Source organism: Papaver somniferum, chromosome 8 (assembly GCF_003573695.1).
Source record: "Papaver somniferum cultivar HN1 chromosome 8, ASM357369v1, whole genome shotgun sequence".
NCBI lineage: Eukaryota > Viridiplantae > Streptophyta > Magnoliopsida > Ranunculales > Papaveraceae > Papaver > Papaver somniferum.
Window position 1 is genome coordinate 144,859,358 of NC_039365.1, and position 22,226 is coordinate 144,881,583.

General features: G+C 36.9%; 1 protein-coding gene across 1 annotated transcript; it reads left to right on the forward strand.

Moving 5' to 3' along the window:
* The first annotated feature begins 21,116 nt into the window (after positions 1 to 21,116).
* Positions 21,117 to 21,635, forward strand: LOC113304862 (histone H4). The gene has a single exon (XM_026553997.1). The coding sequence runs from the start codon at positions 21,169 to 21,171 to the stop codon at positions 21,478 to 21,480; it is 312 nt and encodes a 103-aa protein (XP_026409782.1). The 5' UTR covers positions 21,117 to 21,168; the 3' UTR covers positions 21,481 to 21,635.
* Positions 21,636 to 22,226: the final 591 nt, after the last annotated feature.

The following is a 22,226-nucleotide window of genomic DNA, read 5'->3' on the forward strand; positions in this document are numbered from 1 at the left end:
TTTCATCACTCGTGAAGATCTAGAACGTTTCATGGAGGATCGAGGGAAGGGAAATGCGCAGTCTATCCACCGCCATCAACCTTCATACCCTGCTGCTACACAGAGAATCCCTCTCCCAAAAGGTTACATTTCTCCAACTTTCACACTGTACAATGGAACATGGAACGCTCGGGAACATGTTTCTCGATTCCTGGAGGCACTGGGAGAGCACGAGCATAACCATGTTGTCCGTCAGAAAGAATTTTCAAAATCTCTGACGGGCCGGGCATATACTTAGTGCAAAAACATTGCACCTGGGAGCATCGCTAACTGGGGAGTAATGGTTAACACCTTCTACAGGAAATATTTCTTTGTTTCTGAACATATTACTCTCTCCGATTTAGGAAGGATGACTCAGAAGAACGCTGAAAATCCGAATGAGTATGTGAAGAGGTTCAGAACCCAAGCCTTAGATTGTCATGATCCAAATGCCACTGAACAACAACTAGTGGATTTGTGCATCAATGGGATGATTCAAGTCTATAAATCTTTGCTGGAAAATCTTCGATTTCATACTTTCTCAGAACTCCATGAAGCATCAAAGTGATCAGCAACCACTGCCCCAGCTTTGCTAGAAAGAACAAAAATCGTCAAAGTCGAGGAGCCGCGAGACACTCGAAACAGCGCCACCAGGTGTTTAATTAACAAGCATTACAATGTTGAAGCTTCCACAAATGTTTTTGAAGGGAGCAAAATAAAAGCTGACGCAAAACAACCTAAGAATGTCCCTCCGACGTCTACGAAAGTACCAAGAAAGGACAACCAAAATCGAAGCACATGAGCGCCGACTCAACAAAATGATCAGGAAGTGCCGGATTTTCCTTTCCATATTGAAGAGGTGATCGAGTTACTGGAGGTATGGATCCAAGATGGTGCGATCAACTTACCTCCTGTCAAAAGGGAACCAACTGAGGAACAAATGGAAAATCCACGCTACTTCCGCTTCCATGGATATGTCACCCATCCGAAAAGTGATTGCAGAAATTTGAAGTGCATATTCAAGGAAAAGGCTGATTCAGGAGAACTGGAGACTGAAGGAGTACACAAGAATCCTCTCCCAATCTGAACCTTCACATTTTCTGAACCACCAGTCAAAGAAGCAGTTCAATCATTAATCGAGCATGACTGCGAATTGCTGTATCTGTCAAAATCTCAAAGGATAGACATGTTTTCGGCTTTGAACCATATAGTATCCGGGAAACGACTGTCAATCCCAGAAATGCACCCAGAACCTCTAGTCACTAACAAAGAAATGTATGATTAGGGAGTTCTCACTACGGTGTACCTGAAAGGAAACGATTTCAAGCGAGCACTGGTCGATGTTGGTACTGTTGTCAACATCATTCCTTTGAAAACTCTCAGAGATGCAGGCATCACTCGACGATAAGCAACTCAGGCTCCTGCCTCAGTCAGAGATCATGAAGGAGTCCCCGGGGATGCTTACGGGTACATCATTCTCAAGATAAAAAACCGACTCAACTTGGACTGAAACCAATTTTTACATAATTAGAGAAGATCCGAGATACGACATGATTCTTGGTCGGACATGGATTCATGCTGAAATGGTAACTCCAACATCTTCAATTGCACACTTCTCTGTTAAAGAAAGCTCTAACTCAAAGGAAAGCTCTGACTCGGAAGAAATGGAGGATGCCCCACCATTCAAGCATCTGGAGAAAGTCCAAGCCCTGATAGGACTTACACAAAAACCTGAAGAAAGCGCACATGAATTTGTCAGAAGATTCCGCACTCAGGAAAGTCTTATTCCTCCTCATGTGTCTATATTATCAACTTTCAAATATGCTATGAGTGGATAGTCTCGCCTCAGCAGTATTACACTAAATGGTTAGAGTCTCTTCAAACTAAGCACCCCATTGAAAGGTTTATCGCTGAAGACATGACTCAGTTCAACAAGCGATACCCCACATACTCTTCCTTGCGTGAGTGTCCACATGTGCCGCAGAATTGGAAAGCTCTATCAACATGGAATCCTACTGTACGAGGAATTCCTAACCATCAGAAGATATTCAGGGCACGTCGAACCAAGTCTAATAAGTTCCATGAAGGAGATTTAGTCCTTAAGGCAACTATAAGCAATCTCCATTCTACAAAGCATTCCAGCTGGGAAGGACCTTTTATAATTGCTAAGTCAGTTGCTGGAGGATATTATAAATTGGCTGACATCAAGGGCAAGACAAGTATACCAGTGATTCATGAAAATTGGCTCAAGATTTTTGATGCACGAAGCATCCGGCATTGAGTGTTTTTATGTCCAAGACAAATGCTCAAGACATCTGGCGTTTGCATCTTAGGATTTTCTTTTACATGTATTTTCAATTCCTCCAAAACGTTTGCAATACTTGCATTCGGTATTTGAACTCAGCAATTTATCAAAATTTCTTTTATTTAAGAAATATGTCAATTATGAGATGATCATACAAAGCTATTGGTTGGCAACCTAGCAACAAGCTGGGCACCAACCCCTCTTTGAATAACAATGCCTAATCTATGGAAAATAAAACTACCAAAACCACTACTAACGTCATTAGTAACAAGACAGTTCTTCAAACGCTTAAAAAAATATAAAGTATCTTCACCAAGTTACCCCAAAGTAGAGAAATCCAGGACCCCCATACCATACCCAAGTGAAGTGCACTTGTCAAAATATTTAGCACGCTTTATTGAAACCGCCTTAGAAATAGCTTTCCCTGGGACAAAAGAACGTATACCATCACCAGTAAAGGGCGAGACACCGGTGACATCCATACAAACATCTTGATCGTTTTCCTAGTTGAGAACAAGAATATCGGCAGGCCTCAAGTCTTTATCCTCATCTGAGAGAATACCAAGAGAGACTTCCTTGCGAGCAGGTACACTAGCTTTGTAACAAATATCAACAACAATATCACGGACAACATCATGTCGAAACTTACTTCCAACATCTTTAGCACAATGAAGCGCATGGTCTCTAAAGATGTCCATAGATTTGTTATAACTTGTGCATAAGCCATTCTCAACAAACAGTGGGACACCGAGGCGATAACAAAGCACGGCTCGGAACTGTCTATGCCTGATACACTGATTAAGCCAACTGATTGGTACATCTAATAAATAGTCCTGAGCGTGCTTGATACGGTTACACTGCCATAAAATAGAATCTCTTGCAGACATAGAGAATTGGTCTGGGATTTGCTTCTTAACTGCATTAAAATAAGTGACTGCCAGGGAATGCATGGAAGGGGGGGCAGTATCATCGATACAGTAAGAAAGAGGTAATCCACATACCTGGATAAAGTTCTGAAGAGCCAATTGATAAGCAAAGCCTTTTTTTGTTGAGAATAAACTACCCAGAATTGTCTTCTGTACTGAAGCAGTCTGATTCTGAGAGGCAAGGAAACAGTAGGTACGGGTGTCCGCCATGGTGTAAATTCCAAGGACACCATCTTTGATAGGCAAGGTAGCCAATCTCTGATGTAAAAGACCAAACCCTTCACCATCCCCAGTGATTAAGAGTCTCAAATACTTAAGTAGATGGTCGTCAAAAAAAGATCAGTGGCTGATTGCAAGGCTTCTAGATTGGTAGTACGAATTGCAAAATATAGAAAATCCAAAATCTCTATCAAATACAAAATCCAAAAGAAAATCCTCATACATTCATTCAAAACCAATCAGAAGTTCAAAACCAAAATAAAATCTCACGTCTCTCAGAAGTTCAAGGTTCAAGAGATTATAGAAAGAAAAACTAAAGGAAGCCGTCAAAGTAAGATTTCTGCTTCTCTGGATTCTCCAAGACCTGCAAGGCCGTTTTCTCCAACTCCAGACCTTCAGTCAACTCAGCAATCTTATCCATCTTCTCCACCACAACATTACTGGTGAAAGGTATGTTGTTCACTACTGCATCCTTGATGGTGTCGATTTTCTGACGAAGCCACTTCAAGTTAAAACCAAGTTCTTCGGATCTCTCCAAGTTGTACTCCCAATCAAAGAGTACATCTCGAGTGACAGTACTTCTGGCTCTGGTACGAATATCATCTATGACACACAATATGCTTCCTAATTGCATTGTCAAAAAGTATTTACGTTCAAGGTCTCTTGGAACCACAATATGACCATAAATCTTCCACAACTTCTCATACATATCGGCATACCCAGTAGGAACACTGAATCCGCCAATGGATACGTGATATGGAAGTGAAGCACCAAACGAAGGATCACAAAATATCTCTGCGTTGGGGTATTCATGCAATATTATACGGTTCTCGATCATTGGGGCAACCTCAGCAGTCGTAAGAACAACTTCTTCTATTGCTGGAGCAGTCTTTTCCATTACGGGTCCGGTTTCTTCTATCTCCAAAGTGGTGATAACTTGAGCATCATTCTCTTCGACAACTTCAGTAGAAACATTCTCATGACCCTGAGGTGCATATTTGGTAACACCACTATCTTTCTTTTTCACGTTGCTCAAATCATCCTCGTTGGTCCCATTATTCTCAACTTCGGTATTCGTCTCCTAATACGAAGATTACATGAGATTAGAAGAATTCAAGCATGGAAACCGAAGGAAATCATAGAATATAGCATGTAAGTGAACTAACACTATATAAGTTATTTATTATGCATCCAAGACATGAGCAAATAGTGTGGAAGTCATAAAATACGTTTTTCAATAAACCCGTCTGAAGAGATTTTATACTGCCCTGTATAAGACGACGAACTGGGAGCAATGGGTAAGTAATCCAAGGTTGAGTAATATACCATTATATTCGTATGGATGTTCCCTACAACATATCAAAATTTCATAGCAATTGGATAAACGAGTAAGAAGTTGTGGCCAAAATATTGGACCACATGCCAGCTGAAAAATTCCTGGAAGTTTAGTGTTTCGCTGATTTGGACCCCTAAACGTGCTCAAAACTTAAAAATCTTCGTTTAAAAGCTTGGAAATTTCCTGGGCTTAAGGATACATGGTTAGATCGCGAAAATATGACATCGTATGAAGATTTTATAGTGTTTTTGCTAAAACGCTGAGTTCCGAATTTTCTGATGACGTATTTTGCTAAAAGTTTGTCATTCATTCATGTGGATTCTTATTCATTCGATCTCAAGTAAGCAACCTTATGAAGATAATACAAAATGGATACTTACTTGAGGAGTCTCCAAGTCATTCGAAAGTTTAACAGGGTCGACATCAACACTGGGAGCGCCATTATCTCCATTCAGTCACGATTCTTGAGGATTCTCTTTCTCACCACCATTTGAAGACGAATGAATAGCATGAACATGGAGATAAATAATCAATTTGTTGACGTCAGAAGTCTATGTAACCCGGAGTTACGAAAGTAGCTCGGTCAGAACATGGAGATAAATAATCACTGCCTTCCACACATGTGCAATCTAAATGAACCTTCAGATGCTCAACTGATGGTCTATTCATTCGATGACCTGGAACACACTGGTTGACACCCATTTGCCGAGCGTCTCTATCGATGTTATATTCCTCCACCTGGAATTCTCCATGCACCACTGATACTAAGTAACCAGGAGTGCAACTCATTACAAAAGACCTCTCTCCATCACTCAGACCAACACCAGTTTTCAACGTGATACTTTCTTCAGCAGTATTGAAAGTGATCACTTATGAGAAAAGAGGAGGAACTGACACTCAGGGGGAAAGTTGAACTCAGACTCGATGTCTAAAATGTCAGTGAGGCATATCTTGTGTTGTGGATGCTTTGTAGACCAGCGCATAATTCTGGCATTATTTTTCTCAAGGAAAGCATGACGAGTATCAGCATTGGTCCTTGCAGGACACTGAGAGGAGTTGGAGAATAATTCTCAATGTGCTCCCACATCAAGGCTTGGAGGAACATAGTGTTAGCATACTCTCAACTTTCATGAAGCCATTGGAAACACTGGAGTCTATGACCAAGGAGTCTAGATTGGCAAATAGTGAACCCAAAAACAGACTACCGATGGGAAGTTTCTCACCTTTAGCCATCTTTATGGCAAAAGGGATCACAAATGGATTCAACAAATGACCGCTATCTTCAAAAACATCTCTGAGAGCCACAAACATAAGAAGGCAGCGATAGTCAAGGGACCATCAACGGGTTCTTTGGGAACCTCGTCTCTCGGCCACCAGTATTTCAACCACTGAGCATAGCAAGTTTTGTGTGACTTGTTGAATTCATGCATTTTGGTTTCCAGTACATCAAATATCACATTCTCCTCTGCTGAGAGCTTTTCAGGAAAATTACCAATGATTGGGAGATGTAACAAAGCAACCACATCTTCCAAAGTAATGGTGAATTATCCCCATCTGCATATGAAAGTATGAGTAGGAATGCACCATCGAGCAAGCAAAGCCACCATACCTGGTATGTCGTGATGGATGACCAGATCTCCAGCAGCTTGAATAGATCGGGTTACTTGCGCACGGTCTAACATGGTCCTTACACGGCTATGACCCAACATGTGTCTTGCCCATCCAGAGAAATGTGGCAGAGGTTTCCTAGAAAGTTTCAGTTCCACATGTGAAGCCAAATAATGTTTCCCTTGCAAACAGAATCGAATTATTGCTGGAGGAGATACCAACTTGTTCTGAGTGGTGCTTCTTGGATTTATAAGCAGCCGAAAGGAGGAACCTAAAGGATGCTTTTCGGGCCTATACAGATACACAAAGAATTTGTCCTCATCATTTGGGATGTTCTTAGTTTTGGGAGTCTCCTCTTTCTCCTTAGAAGTCTCAGAATCATCATTTATGGAGGAATCATCATCTCTGGAAGACGTGTCTGAAACGTCCTCTCCTGAAATTTCCTCTCTGGAACCATACTCTATGGAAGACTCTTCCTTAGAAGCATCTTCGGAAGCGTTGTCCTGATGGTCATTCATCTTTACAAAGCCGCTGTGACATCCACACATAAATAATTTCATCAGTGGAATTAAAGCGAAGGAATAATCACGATGCTCAGCGTCTACAAAAATGGTAATCCTCAACTCTTACCTATTTACAGTTTCACGATCTTAGTGATAACAACGTAACACTTCGAAAAACTTGCTCACTCCTTCAAACCTGGGAAGACGAGCAAAATCTATCATTCAAGAGTCAACACTGGCTTTTCACGAAATTATGAACAATTCACATAAACTCTTCATGTGAACATCCCATGATTTTATACCGTAAGCACACATCATAAAATCATGAAATATGATTTTTTATCTCCAACAATTACTCAGAAACTTACTGTTTGATTTTTATTCAAAAATAAAAACTCACGTGTGTAAATAAAAAAAACTTTTTTTACGCGAGTTATTCAAAAACTGTTATTTTTGCTCAATCGAGCATTCGTCTATGAAACGAGGGTCTTTTCTATTTTTGCAAGGGTCCACATATTCCAAATAAATTTTTGAAAGTTCATAGACAAATTTTATTATGAACTACCGGTCTTTTCAAAATTCCTTTAACTCTAAGTATTATGGTTTACTACTTTTATTACGAACAAACCTATGTTCTTAAAAGTGTTTGCAAAATTCATTCTTTGAAAACAAATTTGGGTTTTCATGAAACCTTATAAACAAAATTTTCTCTACTGCAACTAGACCATGTGTATTCAATAATATACGTATATCTTTCATATTAGGGATTTTTGCTCGTTTCTTAAACTATTGAACAAACGTGCATACGTATTCTCAAAAGCAACAAATTTCATAAAACCTACGTATACATACTTGCATGAAATTTTTGTGTTATGAACAACTCATGAAAAACACTAAACACACGGCAAAAAAAGGGTTCAGACTTACCTGTCGGCGCCGGCCGGAACTTGATCGGACGGCAGTCGGTGACGGTTGAATCCGGCGGAAAATCTTCCTCTCCTGGTGCTACTCACGTGAAGGTGGTAAAGATATGAAGAAGTCTGGTCGGTCAAGAATAATTTTTTTTTAGGGTTACTTACCGTTTATATCAAGTTTATTCCAAAACCTAACAAAACATGGGTTTCCTTTTTGGGCTCGGGCCCATAAATCCTAGACCGACCATAACGAGGCTTCTGAACGTCCAAATCAGCAGTGCTTCATTCCTCCATGCTCATGGAATCGCACTCTATCATATTATCAGGGTCCTTATCTGTACATTTGTTCATACAAGACACCATTGGAGCAAATCAAGGATTCTGAGAATACCTTTGTGTGACTGAGTTCAATCACTGATCTCGTCGACTGAAAATCACCATTTAATGCTTACTGCGGAACATGACCGTCCCTCACTAAGCAGGAGACTTAATGTTGATGGTGGATTTTCAACAAAGGTCTAAAACATAAAATCATGATACTGCATGTCCCTGACTCGGCTTTCAGGCATGTGACGATTCATATTTTACGAGCCATGATGAACATGTTTTTCGAAAAGCCTCCACTAACTGAGCGTTCGATGCCTCGCATTTCATCATGCCCTCTATGTATAATAATATAATTGGGCGATTCTCCTCAGATTGAGAACTTAACGCATTCAGGACGTCGGTGACACTCATTGTTCCCTGACTACATAGAGAGACCCTTCTCCACATAGAAGAACGATTGGGCGGTTCTCCTCATATTGAGAGCTTAACGCCTTCAGGATTTCGGAGACATTCACTTTTCCCTGACTATGTGGATAGACCGTGTATAGACCCAGGCGGTTCTCCTAAAATTGAGAGCATTAACGCCTTCAGGTCGTAAGCAACACTTGTGAGTCCCTAACTATGCACCTTTCAAGATGGATGTGATGCTTTAACTGGCTAATATCCTTTCTGCAATAGATTGATTCTACTATGGCATTCACCACTGAATTCCTTGAAGATAATCTATTTTATCTCATTTTTCTGACTTCATGATCGAATCCACGGCTGATCTCATGAAATGATGATAGATAAATTATTACTCCGATTTCATGATCGAATCCACGGCTGATCTCATGAAATGGTAATAGATTACTCTGATTTCATGATCGAATCCACGGATGATCTCGTGAAATGGTAATAAACAACCATTACTCTGATTCTATGGTCGAATCCGCGATCCCATGGAATGGTAATACTCATTTTATTATTCCGAATTCATGGTCGAATCCACGGCTGATCCTATGGATTGATAATAAAAAACTACTCACTTTTATTACTCAGTTTCATGAATCATTCTCCACTGAATCTCATAAATTAGTAATAAATACTCAACAATCGGGGATTAGGACCATTACTGAGTAAGCCCCATAAAATGGTGCAAGTGTACTCGACAATAATGCACGACCGGGCACCCGAATGCACGAACGAGCATTAGAAGATATGGATAAATGAGGAATCCTACACAAAACAGGAGAAAAACAATAATAATAAAATAATAAGAGGCGCTCATGGGCCAGGCTCACCGGCTAGCCGACCTTGCCTTAGCCGTGGCCGGTCCCATGCCTCTCCCGTTATTTTTTCTTATTTTGTTATTTTCATGAACTCATGAAAACTCCTTCATTCTAGCAACTTTCCTTGTTTGAGAAAAACTCACGGTTTCTCCATATTTTCATGGTTTCATGAGAAATAATAATATAAAATAAGAAAAGATGTTGCGGGACCGGGCAACCTAGCCGGCCGGCCATGCCCAAGCTGTGGACGGTCCCACACATTGCAATCCCTAGTATTCTATAAATATTATTTCCCTCATCTCATGAAACTCCTCAGTTTGAGCAAAAATCATGATTTCTTCATATTTTTTTCAAATATTGCTCAAACCATGAAAAGGCCAAAAGTCGACATGGTCACACGACCGACTAGGCTACTCACGAAAAATATTAAAATACCATTATTTTAATGTTTACAAAATATTGGTCAAATGAGCACACATGCTCATTCGAGCAAAAAATCAATAATTTCAGTCAAGATAAAACTCTTCTGAAAATCCACAATGTTGCTCAAACGCACATCAGAAAATACCAAACTCTCAGGACTGAGACACAAACATCATGGTGACACGGGCATGCCTCCTTGACCGACCAAGGCCGGCCCTAAGGCTTGCAATAAGTCGGTCCCACACATTCTTATAATTTTGACCAAATTTGCTCAGTTGCTCATATTGGGTCCAAACTCTTTTCAACCAACTTGGAGTTTGCTCAAACGACCATCAGCTGGTCCCACGATCACCAAGGGCCGGTCTCATGCCCTCTTGGTCGGTCCTTCACTCTTCCATAATTAGGTTTTATCACCTAATGCTCAATCGAGCACTATTTCAATAAATGATGAAACCGGCATTTAATCATCATTCTTTCACCAACTGGCCAACCAAGGACCTTGGTGCATGCTCACTCGAGCACACGGGTGCCACATGGATGTCCATCATCCCATGTGGTCGTCCCTCCATCACTCACAACCAATTTTCAGCAATTCGTCAAGTGATGGACAATTGATCAAAAATTAGGGTTTTCGAATAAATGCTCAACGAATCATCATTCTGAGCAGGATTCAAACACTAATGAATTTATGTTGATTCAGAAATCAACATCTGGATTAATTATATAATATTTGGTAGTCTACCAATATTTTAATTAATATTTTTGGTCACGACATCCATAAATAATTTGTCGAATTGAGCAATACTTGCTCAATCCATCAATATTCAGTAAATCATCAGTAATTTACTAGAATGAGCAATACTTGCTCAGTTGCTCAAATATTGATCCAGCTATCAATATTATCAGCAATCCTTCATCAAATTTACAATTTTTTCCAACACGTGCAATATCAACATCATTCAAAGAACTACACATGTTCAATCCATGACTCACTGAGCATTCATCACTCATGCTCAACTCAACAAAATCTAGACTCACTGTCTAATCAGTCAACAACTGACTAATTAATACACGTCTGTCATGCAGACTCCACGATTCGTGAGACATCAATCATGTCACATAAGGGGATATCACTTAGGGTTTTGGTCTGGCGGCCTACGGCACGGGGATACATCCACTACGAGAAGTGTGAGTAAGTCGTGCAAACGGTTGAAGGAGTTAGCAAAGTAGTGGGTGAATGATCAACCATGTCTCCGCACGACCTGGAACTGGTTTCACCACGATCTCCCATTTTCCTACTCTTTCACTCAAGAAACTGTCACACTTACAGGGATCTATGTGTTTACTATTCTGACAGTATAAATAAGTCTCTGAATCCATGATTGAGGACAACGAATGATTACCATCATCAGTAATTGTCGACATAGAATTTCTCGAGTAATTACTCTCAGGAATTCATTAATCCCAGAACTTATTCGAACTCAACAGTTCATCATTATTGCAGAAACCTTCAACACATCCACAATCCTTGATCATCATTGATTCCACACAATTCTCAGCTTTCCTCCTACTGATCAACCCATTCCCTTTTTGCGACCGAATTGACTCTGGAACGACCATTGACTTGGTTTAGGACGGAGTCCTACAGATTGATCTCTCGAATCTAAGCACTCCCTTTGCAGTGCATCTGTATGAGGTTGAACAGTTTGCTCGGTTGAGGAGTCTCGACAACACGCTCGTCTCTTCAATTCCCTAAAAAACCAGCGAACCGTTTTTCCACATCTACACTAGGTTTTATTGAGCAGAGATATAACGTGATATATCATTGTATCAATACTCTCATTATTTATATATCTTCTCTTAAATGATACACCTTATCAATCTCTTACTCCTACTAGAGGGCTCATACTATGACATAGTCTGTCTCCTTACCTTTTCATGGTTTGCATGGATGCTCTTTCTCGTCATCTTATTCAAGATGAGTCTCTTAAATTAATTCATGGGGTTAAGACTGCAAGATTCGGACCATCTATTAAACACTTTTTTTTTAGATGATGTGTTGCTAATTCTAAAAACTAGAAATACTAAAATTAAGCATCTTCAAAAATTATTGCCAAGATCTAGCAGTGCTTCAAGTCAAGATGTCAATTATATTAAAGTGGTATCACTTTTTAGTTAAAAAAATGCCAAAGACAAGGCAAAGTGAGATAGCTAACATGTTGCAAAGAAAACCAATAAAAATTGCTGGTAAGTATGTAGGAGTACCATTATTTCTTAATATATGGTAGGTTGGGAACCTACAATAAAATACTGCAAGTGCACAGTGTCTAACTAGCAGAACAATGGCAAGTACATGTCGTTCCCACGAGGAGTGTGAAATACTACTACTAATTAATATCAAAACTAACTAATCGACAAGATGATGTTTGAACGATTTTCAGAAATTTGGAACAAAATGAAATAATAATAATTCTAACAGTAAACAAAATGAGAGCGGGTTATTAGGATTCTAGGTTTCCACCAATTAATTATGCAAATTCTACTAGTCATTAAAAATATATTCCATGCATTTTCAAATATTGTTTCTCCGCTGTAATTTTCTTCTCTTCATGGGTAGTGATTCTAAAGCATTACCTATCAATCCTAAAGCATATCACGTCAAAGAACTTAACCAAAGCACGCCATATCAGTTGAAAAGCATAAATAATCAAGAAAATCACATGAACAATAAAATACCAAGCCATATGAAGAAAAACTACTAGTCATTCAAATCATTATTGAGCATATAAATGTAGAGTTTACACAATTAAATTGGTTTCTACCTAAACCCTAACATGACTCTGGCTAGACATGGATTTCTCAAAATCCATAAACATATTAAAATCAAACTCTAGCTAATGAAAAATGAAGAATCGAAAACAAAACTTCAAAACCCTTCTCTACTTACGGCCCCGTGGCCGGGCTCTCCTCTCAAATAGTCGACACCCCTTCTTATAACCTTCCATTTCTTTTATTTCATTAATCAAAGAATCAAAATAAATTATTCTAAGAAAATATCTTGCATGCAAGTTGATGTCGTCATCAGTATCTTTCCCCAAATAGTATTGCCACCTCGTTCTTCCAATGAAATAATAATCTCTCCTTATTTCCAAAATCTCTCAAATAAAGGAAGAGTTACTTTATTTCCAAAATAATCTCACGTGTAAATATTCCTCAATTAATTCTTCACATGGAAAATAAATTATCTTTCCCGGTGGAATATATTTGTAATAAAGTAAGAAAGATAAAATACTCTCATTTTCAGTTTGCATGTGCCAACCCCACTTTGATTTCAGTTCATTTGCTGCGTTTGTGCCTCGCCTATGCAACAATTTTGTGTTGCTGATATATATGGAGATACTAGGCCAACTACATTTTGTCATTTTTTTCATTGTGGTTGCTGATATATGGAAATACCAGGCCAACCTCATTTCATCATTGTGGTTGCTGATATATGGAAATACCAGGTCAACCCCATTTCATAATTGTGGTTGCTGATACATGGAAATACCAGGCCAACCCGGCTACTGATACATGGAAATACCAGGCCAGCATAATAAGTGCCGCTGATATATAGAAATACCAGGCCAGCATAATTGATCATTGTGGTTGATGATACATGGAAATACCAGGCCAACCACATTTCATCATTGTGGTTGCTGATATATGGAAGTACCAGGCCAACCACATTTTTCCATTTTCGTCGCAAACACCATTAAGTCACACATTTTGTTGTTTATTCGCTGGATGATCGAATTCACTTGTACTTTCTACAAAAGCACTAAAATAGTATTAGTAACTAAAATATTGTATCATAGCTAATAATAGGATATGACTCGTGCCATAATGGCACGGGGCTATGAGTTGTTTTTGTATTAGTTGTATATTTCGTTTCTTTCGAGACTACCATGAGTTGAGCATGGGAAACTCGGGGAATGATAATCTTTCTTAAACTGACTTCGAAGCTTTGGTCGATATTATTAACGTCAACGTGATCGTTTTCTAGTTAGATGGTGATTAGGATGTCCATATATGCATGTACACAGACATATATACAGCAGAGAGTAATTTTTTTGCTGGTAAAGATATCCAATGTAAATGTGTATACTGGAATCTGCACCTAGTTTCATTTATGCCTACTGAGATAGCTATCCAATCACAGTTGTTGCAAACAATACCAACAAATTTGAAAACCTAAATTTCTAAGCGGGAACTCGTAGAAATTTCTTGTTTGAATAAAATTAACTTGTCGATTATATTCCAAATTACAAATGCAGTTCAGTCAACATTTAATTAGATTGTTATTTTGTGCTAAAAAAATTAGTGCAATTTTTTTCGAAATTCAAAAAGTTGAATATGAGTTGGGAACCCTTCATTCATATACCTAAAAAGTGTTACATATGCATTAGTTTTTGGAACCGTTGAATGTTTTAAAAATGAATATTAACTTTGTGCTAGTATCAATGTATAATTGGCATGGTTACACATTAGTAATACTCGTACCCATGGTAAAAAAAAGTTTAATTGGCTAGATTAATATAATGTACGGCCATTAAACATGTCATTTGTATACATATACATCCATCATTCCCTACAGTGTAATAGGTTTGAGAGACGTTACACTGTACTGTGAAGCCTCTTGAAAAAAAAATGATAACTATACATTTATGTTTTAAACTAACACGTGAAAAACGCCTAGCTTATAACGTCACAAAAATAAATAAAAGTAAAATATTAAATCCTACAGCCTTCCCTTGGATATTGATGATATGAAGCGTCCTTGAATCTTTCTTAGCAGTGAAAAATGATGCGCCTAATGAAATTGCATACATCATATGCCAAGTTTGCTTTTCCTTGCAAATGATAATGCAATCTTGTTGTCTTACTAAATAGTGAAATACTTGCATTAAATAAATTACAGATCCAAATAAAAAAATTTCCCCCTCTAATATATGAATCGATAAATTGTACGTGTATAAGAGAGTTTCTCTTTGTTAGCATATGCGTTTGAGGCCTAGAAGTAAATATGATACCCAGTCTAAATACCAATGGTATGAAAACTTGCAGATTGAACTGATATTATACCTTGACCTAATTGTACATAAGAGCCCTAAAAAAGCCATAATCTTACAATTTGCTAGCACAAAATGAATATGACAACATTACAGCTGAATATCAAAATATTTCTTAAAAATCCACTTCTACAAAGTGTAATATATTTATACGTAGTTTGGTTTGTTGGTATCTTAAATCAAATAAAAGAAGCTTAGGCATTAGATGATATCCACGGAGTAAAAGACAGGTGATGGATCAAGTATTAGTCATTGTATCTTTACATGAAAGACTTAAATGTGTTCTTATGCACTAAGCTCTCTTGATCCAAGATAATCTTTAGAAAACTCGACATTTTAGTCATGGAAATCACATATGTGCAAATGAACCATATATTCTAGCAAACATTAGACTTGTACCTTTCTGGAATACCAAAACTTATTCATCTTCGTCAATGATAAAATGTATGGAATGGAAATTTGTTTAGTCTCGACATATATAGGTATAGTGACGCACCACAAAAAAAAATGCATCATTGTATTGTTCCCTAAACCTATTCATTGCTTAAAAAGAATCTCCTGATATCAGAAAATGAAAGATTATGGGTGAGCTTCAATAATCCAATTCCGTGTTGCTTATTTTAAGGCTTCCTAAATTTCAGTATTAGCAAGATAGTATCTTTACATGCAATATCTAGATGTGTTCCTATGCACTAAGCTCTCTTGATCCTATATAATCTTTAGAAAACTCGACATTTTAGTCATGGAAATCACATATGTGTAAAATGCATCATTGTATTGTTCCCTAAACCTATTCATTGCTTGAAAAGAATGTCCTGATATTAGAAAATGAAAGATTATATGTAAGCTTCAATAATCCAGTCCCGTGTTGCTTATTTTAAGGCTTCCTAAACCTCAGTATTAGCAGGAAGATATCTTTACATGCAAGATCTAGATGTGTTCCTATGCACTAAGCTGTCTTGATCCAAGATAATCTTTAGAAAACTCGACATTTTAGTCATGAAAATCACATACGTGCAAATGAACCACATATTCTAGCAAAAATTAGACTTGTACCTTTCTGGAATACCAAAACTTCTTCATCTTCGTCAATGATAAAATGTATGTAATGGAAATTTGTTTAGTCCCAACATATATAGGTATAGTGACACACCACAAAAAAAATGCATCACTGTATTGTTCCCTAAACCTATTCATTGCTTAAAAAGAATCTACCGATATCAGAAAATGAAAGATTATAGGTGAGCTTCAATAATCCAGTTCCATGTTGCTTATTTTGAGGCTTCCTAAATTTCAGTATTAGCAAGATGATTGACTATGTATAGATAATTTAGTAATCCAGTTACTAAACAAAATCGAGATAACAAAATTCAATATTAATGAAAAGAATCAAAGATAAATTAAACTGTATAAATGTCACAAAAATTAGGTTGATATTGTATTATTATGTCAGTATTAAATAGTACTAAGAAAATGATTCACATCCATTAATAACAATTATCTAAATCAACCAAAACAACAATGAATCATATCTTGGGAATAGAGTTGCGCAAAAAATGAACATTGGGAAAGAAATCTGATTATAAAAGGATTAAGTTAAGAGTAAAGTTAACGGACATTTATTTTAAAATAAAAAAAGAAAAGGTTTAACATTAAATGGGAAGAATAACTCCCAAATAAATGATATTAAATTAATGGGCAATCAATTTAAATTCATTATCTTAGGTAAAATTAGTATGTGAATTAATCTGGACCGTTCTTTATGTGTCTAAACTGTAGATCTCCGTCCAAATAGAAAAACACCATTGTCCCTTATAATATAGATAAATATGGATATAAAATGTAGTATATACATACTTATCAACACCCCCACACTTATATTTTGCTAGTCCTCGAGCAAAACAGAGATATTATGCAATTTTATTTTATTTTAAATTCTAAGAAAAGTGAAAACCTGCAAAAATATGGATAATTACCCACTCCCCCACACTTAAACATTACATTGTCCTCGGTGTAATTGAGTCATCCAACGTAGAAATTAAGATGGGAAATACAAAAATAAACAATAAAAATAAGAGATAGAGTAGAGGGAACAAATATGACGTGTTGACTCCCATGAAGCGAAATGTATTTGTTTCCCTACTTGCCAATAGCATGTATTCTCAAACAAGGTGAGGTTGGTACCCCAAAGTAGACATCCAATCATATATATAGAGTCTAAAAAGTTGAGGATCATCCCAACTAATCCGGTCAGCTGAAGATATGTCCCTATGAACACTATAAACCTCCAAAACGGTATGTAAATTCATTTTCAATCGAAAACTGTAAGTGATATTCAAATAATGCATAGATGGTATAAGTAAATCATTCCCACACGCAACAAATTCAGATTGTTTGACAGTTTTTATTGGCGGAACACGCTCTAAATCAGGTTCTAAATCAGCTAAAATAATTTCCGCGGAACAAGAGCTCAATGGAGCAATAATATCACGACTCATAGACCCATTATCATCTAAAACGGTTTCATTATTAATATCAACAAAACGAAAAATTCAGAACTTAATGGCTTAAGGGTCAAGGTCGGATCTTTCTCGACTGATGGAACTAGTCGAGACTTGGACAAAACAAGAGGTTTTAATTTGGGGTTCCATTTATTAGTGTCTAGCAACGGTGCGGAGTTTAACAAGGCATTGACTTCACAAATAACACTATCATCATCAAAACCAACCCAAAATGAGCTAAGCAAACCTCTAATGGATCTTCCAAGTGGCTCTTGCAAAAGCTTGCCCAGTACATACTTGCTTTACGCCCGCAGCACTTCGGACTAAGGTACCTAAAAAAAAATAATCAAACAAACTGCGTAAAAAGAAATTAAGGAAAATCTAAAAGAAAAAATAAATAAATTATGTACAAAAACTAAAAATAAACTATATACAATCATATCAACTAGAGAGTATTTTACAACCACTCCCCGGCAACGGCGCCAAAAACTTGGTAGGTTGGGAAACCTACAATAAAATACTGCAAGTGCACAGTGTCTAACTAGCAGAACAATGACAAGTACAGGTCGTTCCGACGAGGAGTGTGAAATACTACTACTAATTAATATCAAAACTAACTAATCGACAAGATGATGTTTGAGCGACTTTCATAAATTTGGAACAAAATGAAATAATAATAATTCTAATAGTAAACAAAACGAGAGCGGGTTATTAGGATTCTCGGTTTCCACCAATGAATTATGCAAATTCTACTAGTCATTAAAAATATATTCCATGCTTTTCAAATATTGTTTCTCCGTTGTAATTTTCTTCTCTTCATGGGTAGTGATTCTAAAGCATTACCTATCAATCCTAAAGCATATCACGTCAAAGAACTTAATCAAAGCACGCCATATCAATTGAAAAGTATAAATAATCAAGAAAATCACATGAACCATAAAATACCAAGCCATATGAAGAAAAACTATTAGTCATTTAAATCATTACTGAGCATATAAATGTATAGTTTATACAATTAAAATGGTTTCTACCTAAACCCTAACATGACTCTAGCTAGACATGGCTTTCTCAAAAGCCATAAACATATTAAAATCAAACTCTAACTAATGAAAAATGAAGAATCGAAAACAAAACTTCAAAACCCTTCTCTACTTACGGCCCTGTGGCCGGGATCTCCTCTCAAATAGTCGACACCCGTTCTTATAACCTTTCATTTCTTTTATTTCATTCATCAAAGAATCAAAATAAATTATTTTATGAAAAGATCTTGCATGCAAGTTGATGTCGTCATCAATATCTTTTCCCAAATAGTATTGCCACCTCGTTCTTCCAATGAAATAATAATCTCTCCTTATTTCCAAAATCTCCCAAATAAAGGAAGAGTTACTTTATTTCCAAAATAATCTCACGTGTAAATATTCCTCAATTAATTCTTCACATGGCAAATAAATTATCTTTCCCGGTGGAATATATTTGTAATAAAGTAAGAAAGATAAAATACTCTCATTTTCAGTTTGCATGTGCCAACCCCACTTTGATTTCAGTTCATTTGCTGCGTTTGTGCCTCGCCTATGCAACAATTTTGTGTTGCTGATATATATGGAGATACTAGGCCAACTACATTTTGTCTTTTTTTTCATTGTGGTTGCTGATATATGGAAATACCAGGCCAACCTCATTTCATCATTGTGGTTGCTGATATATGGAAATACCAGGTCAACCCCATTTCATAATTGTGGTTGCTGATACATGGAAATACCAGGCCAACCCGGCTACTGATACATGGAAATACCAGGCCAGCATAATAAGTGCCGCTGATATATAGAAATACCAGGCCAGCATAATTGATCATTGTGGTTGATGATACATGGAAATACCAGGCCAACCACATTTCATCATTGTGGTTGCTGATATATGGAAGTACCAGGCCAACCACATTTTTCCATTTTCGTCGCAAACACCATTAAGTCTCACATTTTGCTGTATATTCGCTGGATGATCAAATTCACTTGTACTTTCTACAAAAGCACTAAAATAGTATTAGTAACTAAAATATTGTATCATAGCTAATATAAATATGGGTATAAAATGTAGCATATACATGCTTATCAATATATCTAAATCTATAAGTTTTCAACCGTTAATCACCCAAATGTAACATAAGCTAGATGCTGGATGGAGAAATCGATTCCCCAAGTAGGAAAGAGCAATTCAGATTCAAGTTGCTGTGAATTTTGTTGATATGTATCATACAACATGTTTTATCTTTCCAGCTTCAAATATATAGCAATTAGACATTATCCAGAAAAGAACAAAATTAATGGATTCCTCATCCAAAAAATAAAGAATTAAATCCTAAGGCATTGAAAAGTTTATGTTTGCCAAATATATACGGGACTTAGGTTTAAAAATCACAAAATTTGACTTGGATTTGTTGGAAAAAATGCCGACTTGTTTCTAATCCTACTGACTAATAGGTTTGGGTTCTAAAATCGAAGTACTTCCCTAAATATCAACCATTAGATCAATTACCAAGAAAATATGGTACTTGGATATGGAAGGGGGGTCGATAAAGAAATCAAGATAGTCAGGAAACATCATATATGAGAGGTGTCTACGAGTGAATATGTAACCATATGGAAAGATAGATGGGTGGAAATGGACTCTCGGACTTTACAAAGACCAAAAAAGGTTCACTTACTGGATTACATTAAAGTATCTCAATTGATCAATCCCTACTCTTATGAATGTGAAGAATCGGCCTTGGTAGATCTATTCAATCCATCCCAAATAGAAAAATTCTTCAGATTTGACTTCTATGTTATAAGGAAAGATACAATCAGGTGGTCACTGAAAAATTCAAGCATTTTTTCCACCAAGTCCAACTAGTATATAAACTAATAATCAGTGATTCAGTGTCAAAACACTAAATTATGATACTTTATTAAAATAAGAATCCAAAGTTATTTGTTTCTTATTCATATTTATACAACATTGGACTTCGTCTAGTTTTTGTAGTTTCTCAAAAAATTATGGAGTGATTTTATTATGTTGTTCTTCTTATTGTTTTAATTTTTATATCAAAGTATATACATCTACACATATAAGATATTTCTTTTTGAAATTTAAATTGATATATTAATAACTTATCAATAAATTAATATTTCACTAAATTGATTTAGCAATCCCAAAGCTACAAAATTATCAAAATTTCACTGTATTAGCTTGAAGGAAAAATTAGGCTCGGAAACCCAATTACAAAAGGTTGCAAGTGCATACATACCCTTGCTCTACACCAGATCCGCCCGTGCGGTAACTACTAACTAGTACTATTTCCTTATCAATCTGCCGAAAAGCACAGCGGACATTCTCATAGAAAACCATTTCTTAATCCAACGAACCAACTCTAGGCAAAACATAAGGCACGGATCGAGTATGAATCTAATGGCCAACAGTCTCCACTTTCTCATCCCAAAGTTTAATTCTTTTCTCAATCCGAACAACATTATCTCAACCAATCAGTTTCGAGTATTTCTAATCTAACGAGTATAGCAGTAAACACGACCTTCATACGGATCGGACTCCAATCTAACCGAGATAATCGAACCACAGAAATTATAAATGCCTGTTCTCTTCCGCAAAGGAATCAAAAATCAAAATCGATTAAAACATTCACCAGCAGAGAAATTTGTGAAGAGAAAAAAAAATGTCAGGAAGAGGAAAAGGAGGAAAGGGTTTGGGAAAAGGAGGAGCAAAGAGACACAGGAAGGTGTTGAGAGACAACATCCAGGGAATCACTAAACCAGCCATCAGAAGATTGGCAAGAAGAGGTGGTGTCAAACGTATCAGTGGTTTGATTTATGAAGAGACTCGTGGTGTTCTCAAGATCTTCTTGGAGAATGTGATCCGTGATGCTGTTACCTACACTGAACATGCTAGGAGGAAGACTGTCACTGCTATGGATGTTGTCTATGCTCTCAAGAGACAAGGAAGAACCCTCTATGGATTTGGGGGTTAGGGTTTGCGTTTTTATCTTTTGTAAAGAATGTTGAGACTAGGGTTTCAATTTGCTGTTCTTTTTGATTTCACATGTACCTGGAAATCAACTTGATTGATGGATGTGAAGTGTTTTTAATATCAATGAAATTCAGCAATCTACTTGTTTCTGTTTCATTTCTTTGTCAAATTAAATTTCAGTTTTATTACTGATTCAATTAAAATTAAACTTTGCATCAATCTGGGTATTTCATTTAGGTACTTAATACTACATACATGTCTAATTTCACAATTTATGATGTGAGTAAACATTGAGTTTATTTGGTTTATTTTGTCATCTCTAGACTGCAGTTGGTCCCAAAGTGTGCTTCTCCTGAGTAGCAGATTGCAAATAGTGAGGTACCTACCCTATCTTTCTCTCTTTGCAAACCTTCTGCAGTTGATTCTCAAACACCTTTAATTGTATTGTAATCAGCCAATCTGCACCTCCACCTCAATTATTCCCTTGCCTGTTGCATTAACTGTTTAAAACCCCAACCCAAACGCAGACAAATTTGGAATTGTTACATTGGAAGCCTGCTAATAAGTTTAGTGATAGTTCACTTTTATAAGCCACCACAAAAAGTATGTTGGGTGTCAATATAAACTTCTATAATCACAAATTCTTGGTTACATGCTGAGTTAGATCTGTGATAACGTTTTGTTTAAGGCATAATCCTGCTTTTAACTTCTTTGTTGTGTATGTTGTATCATGTCAGTTTGAGTTAC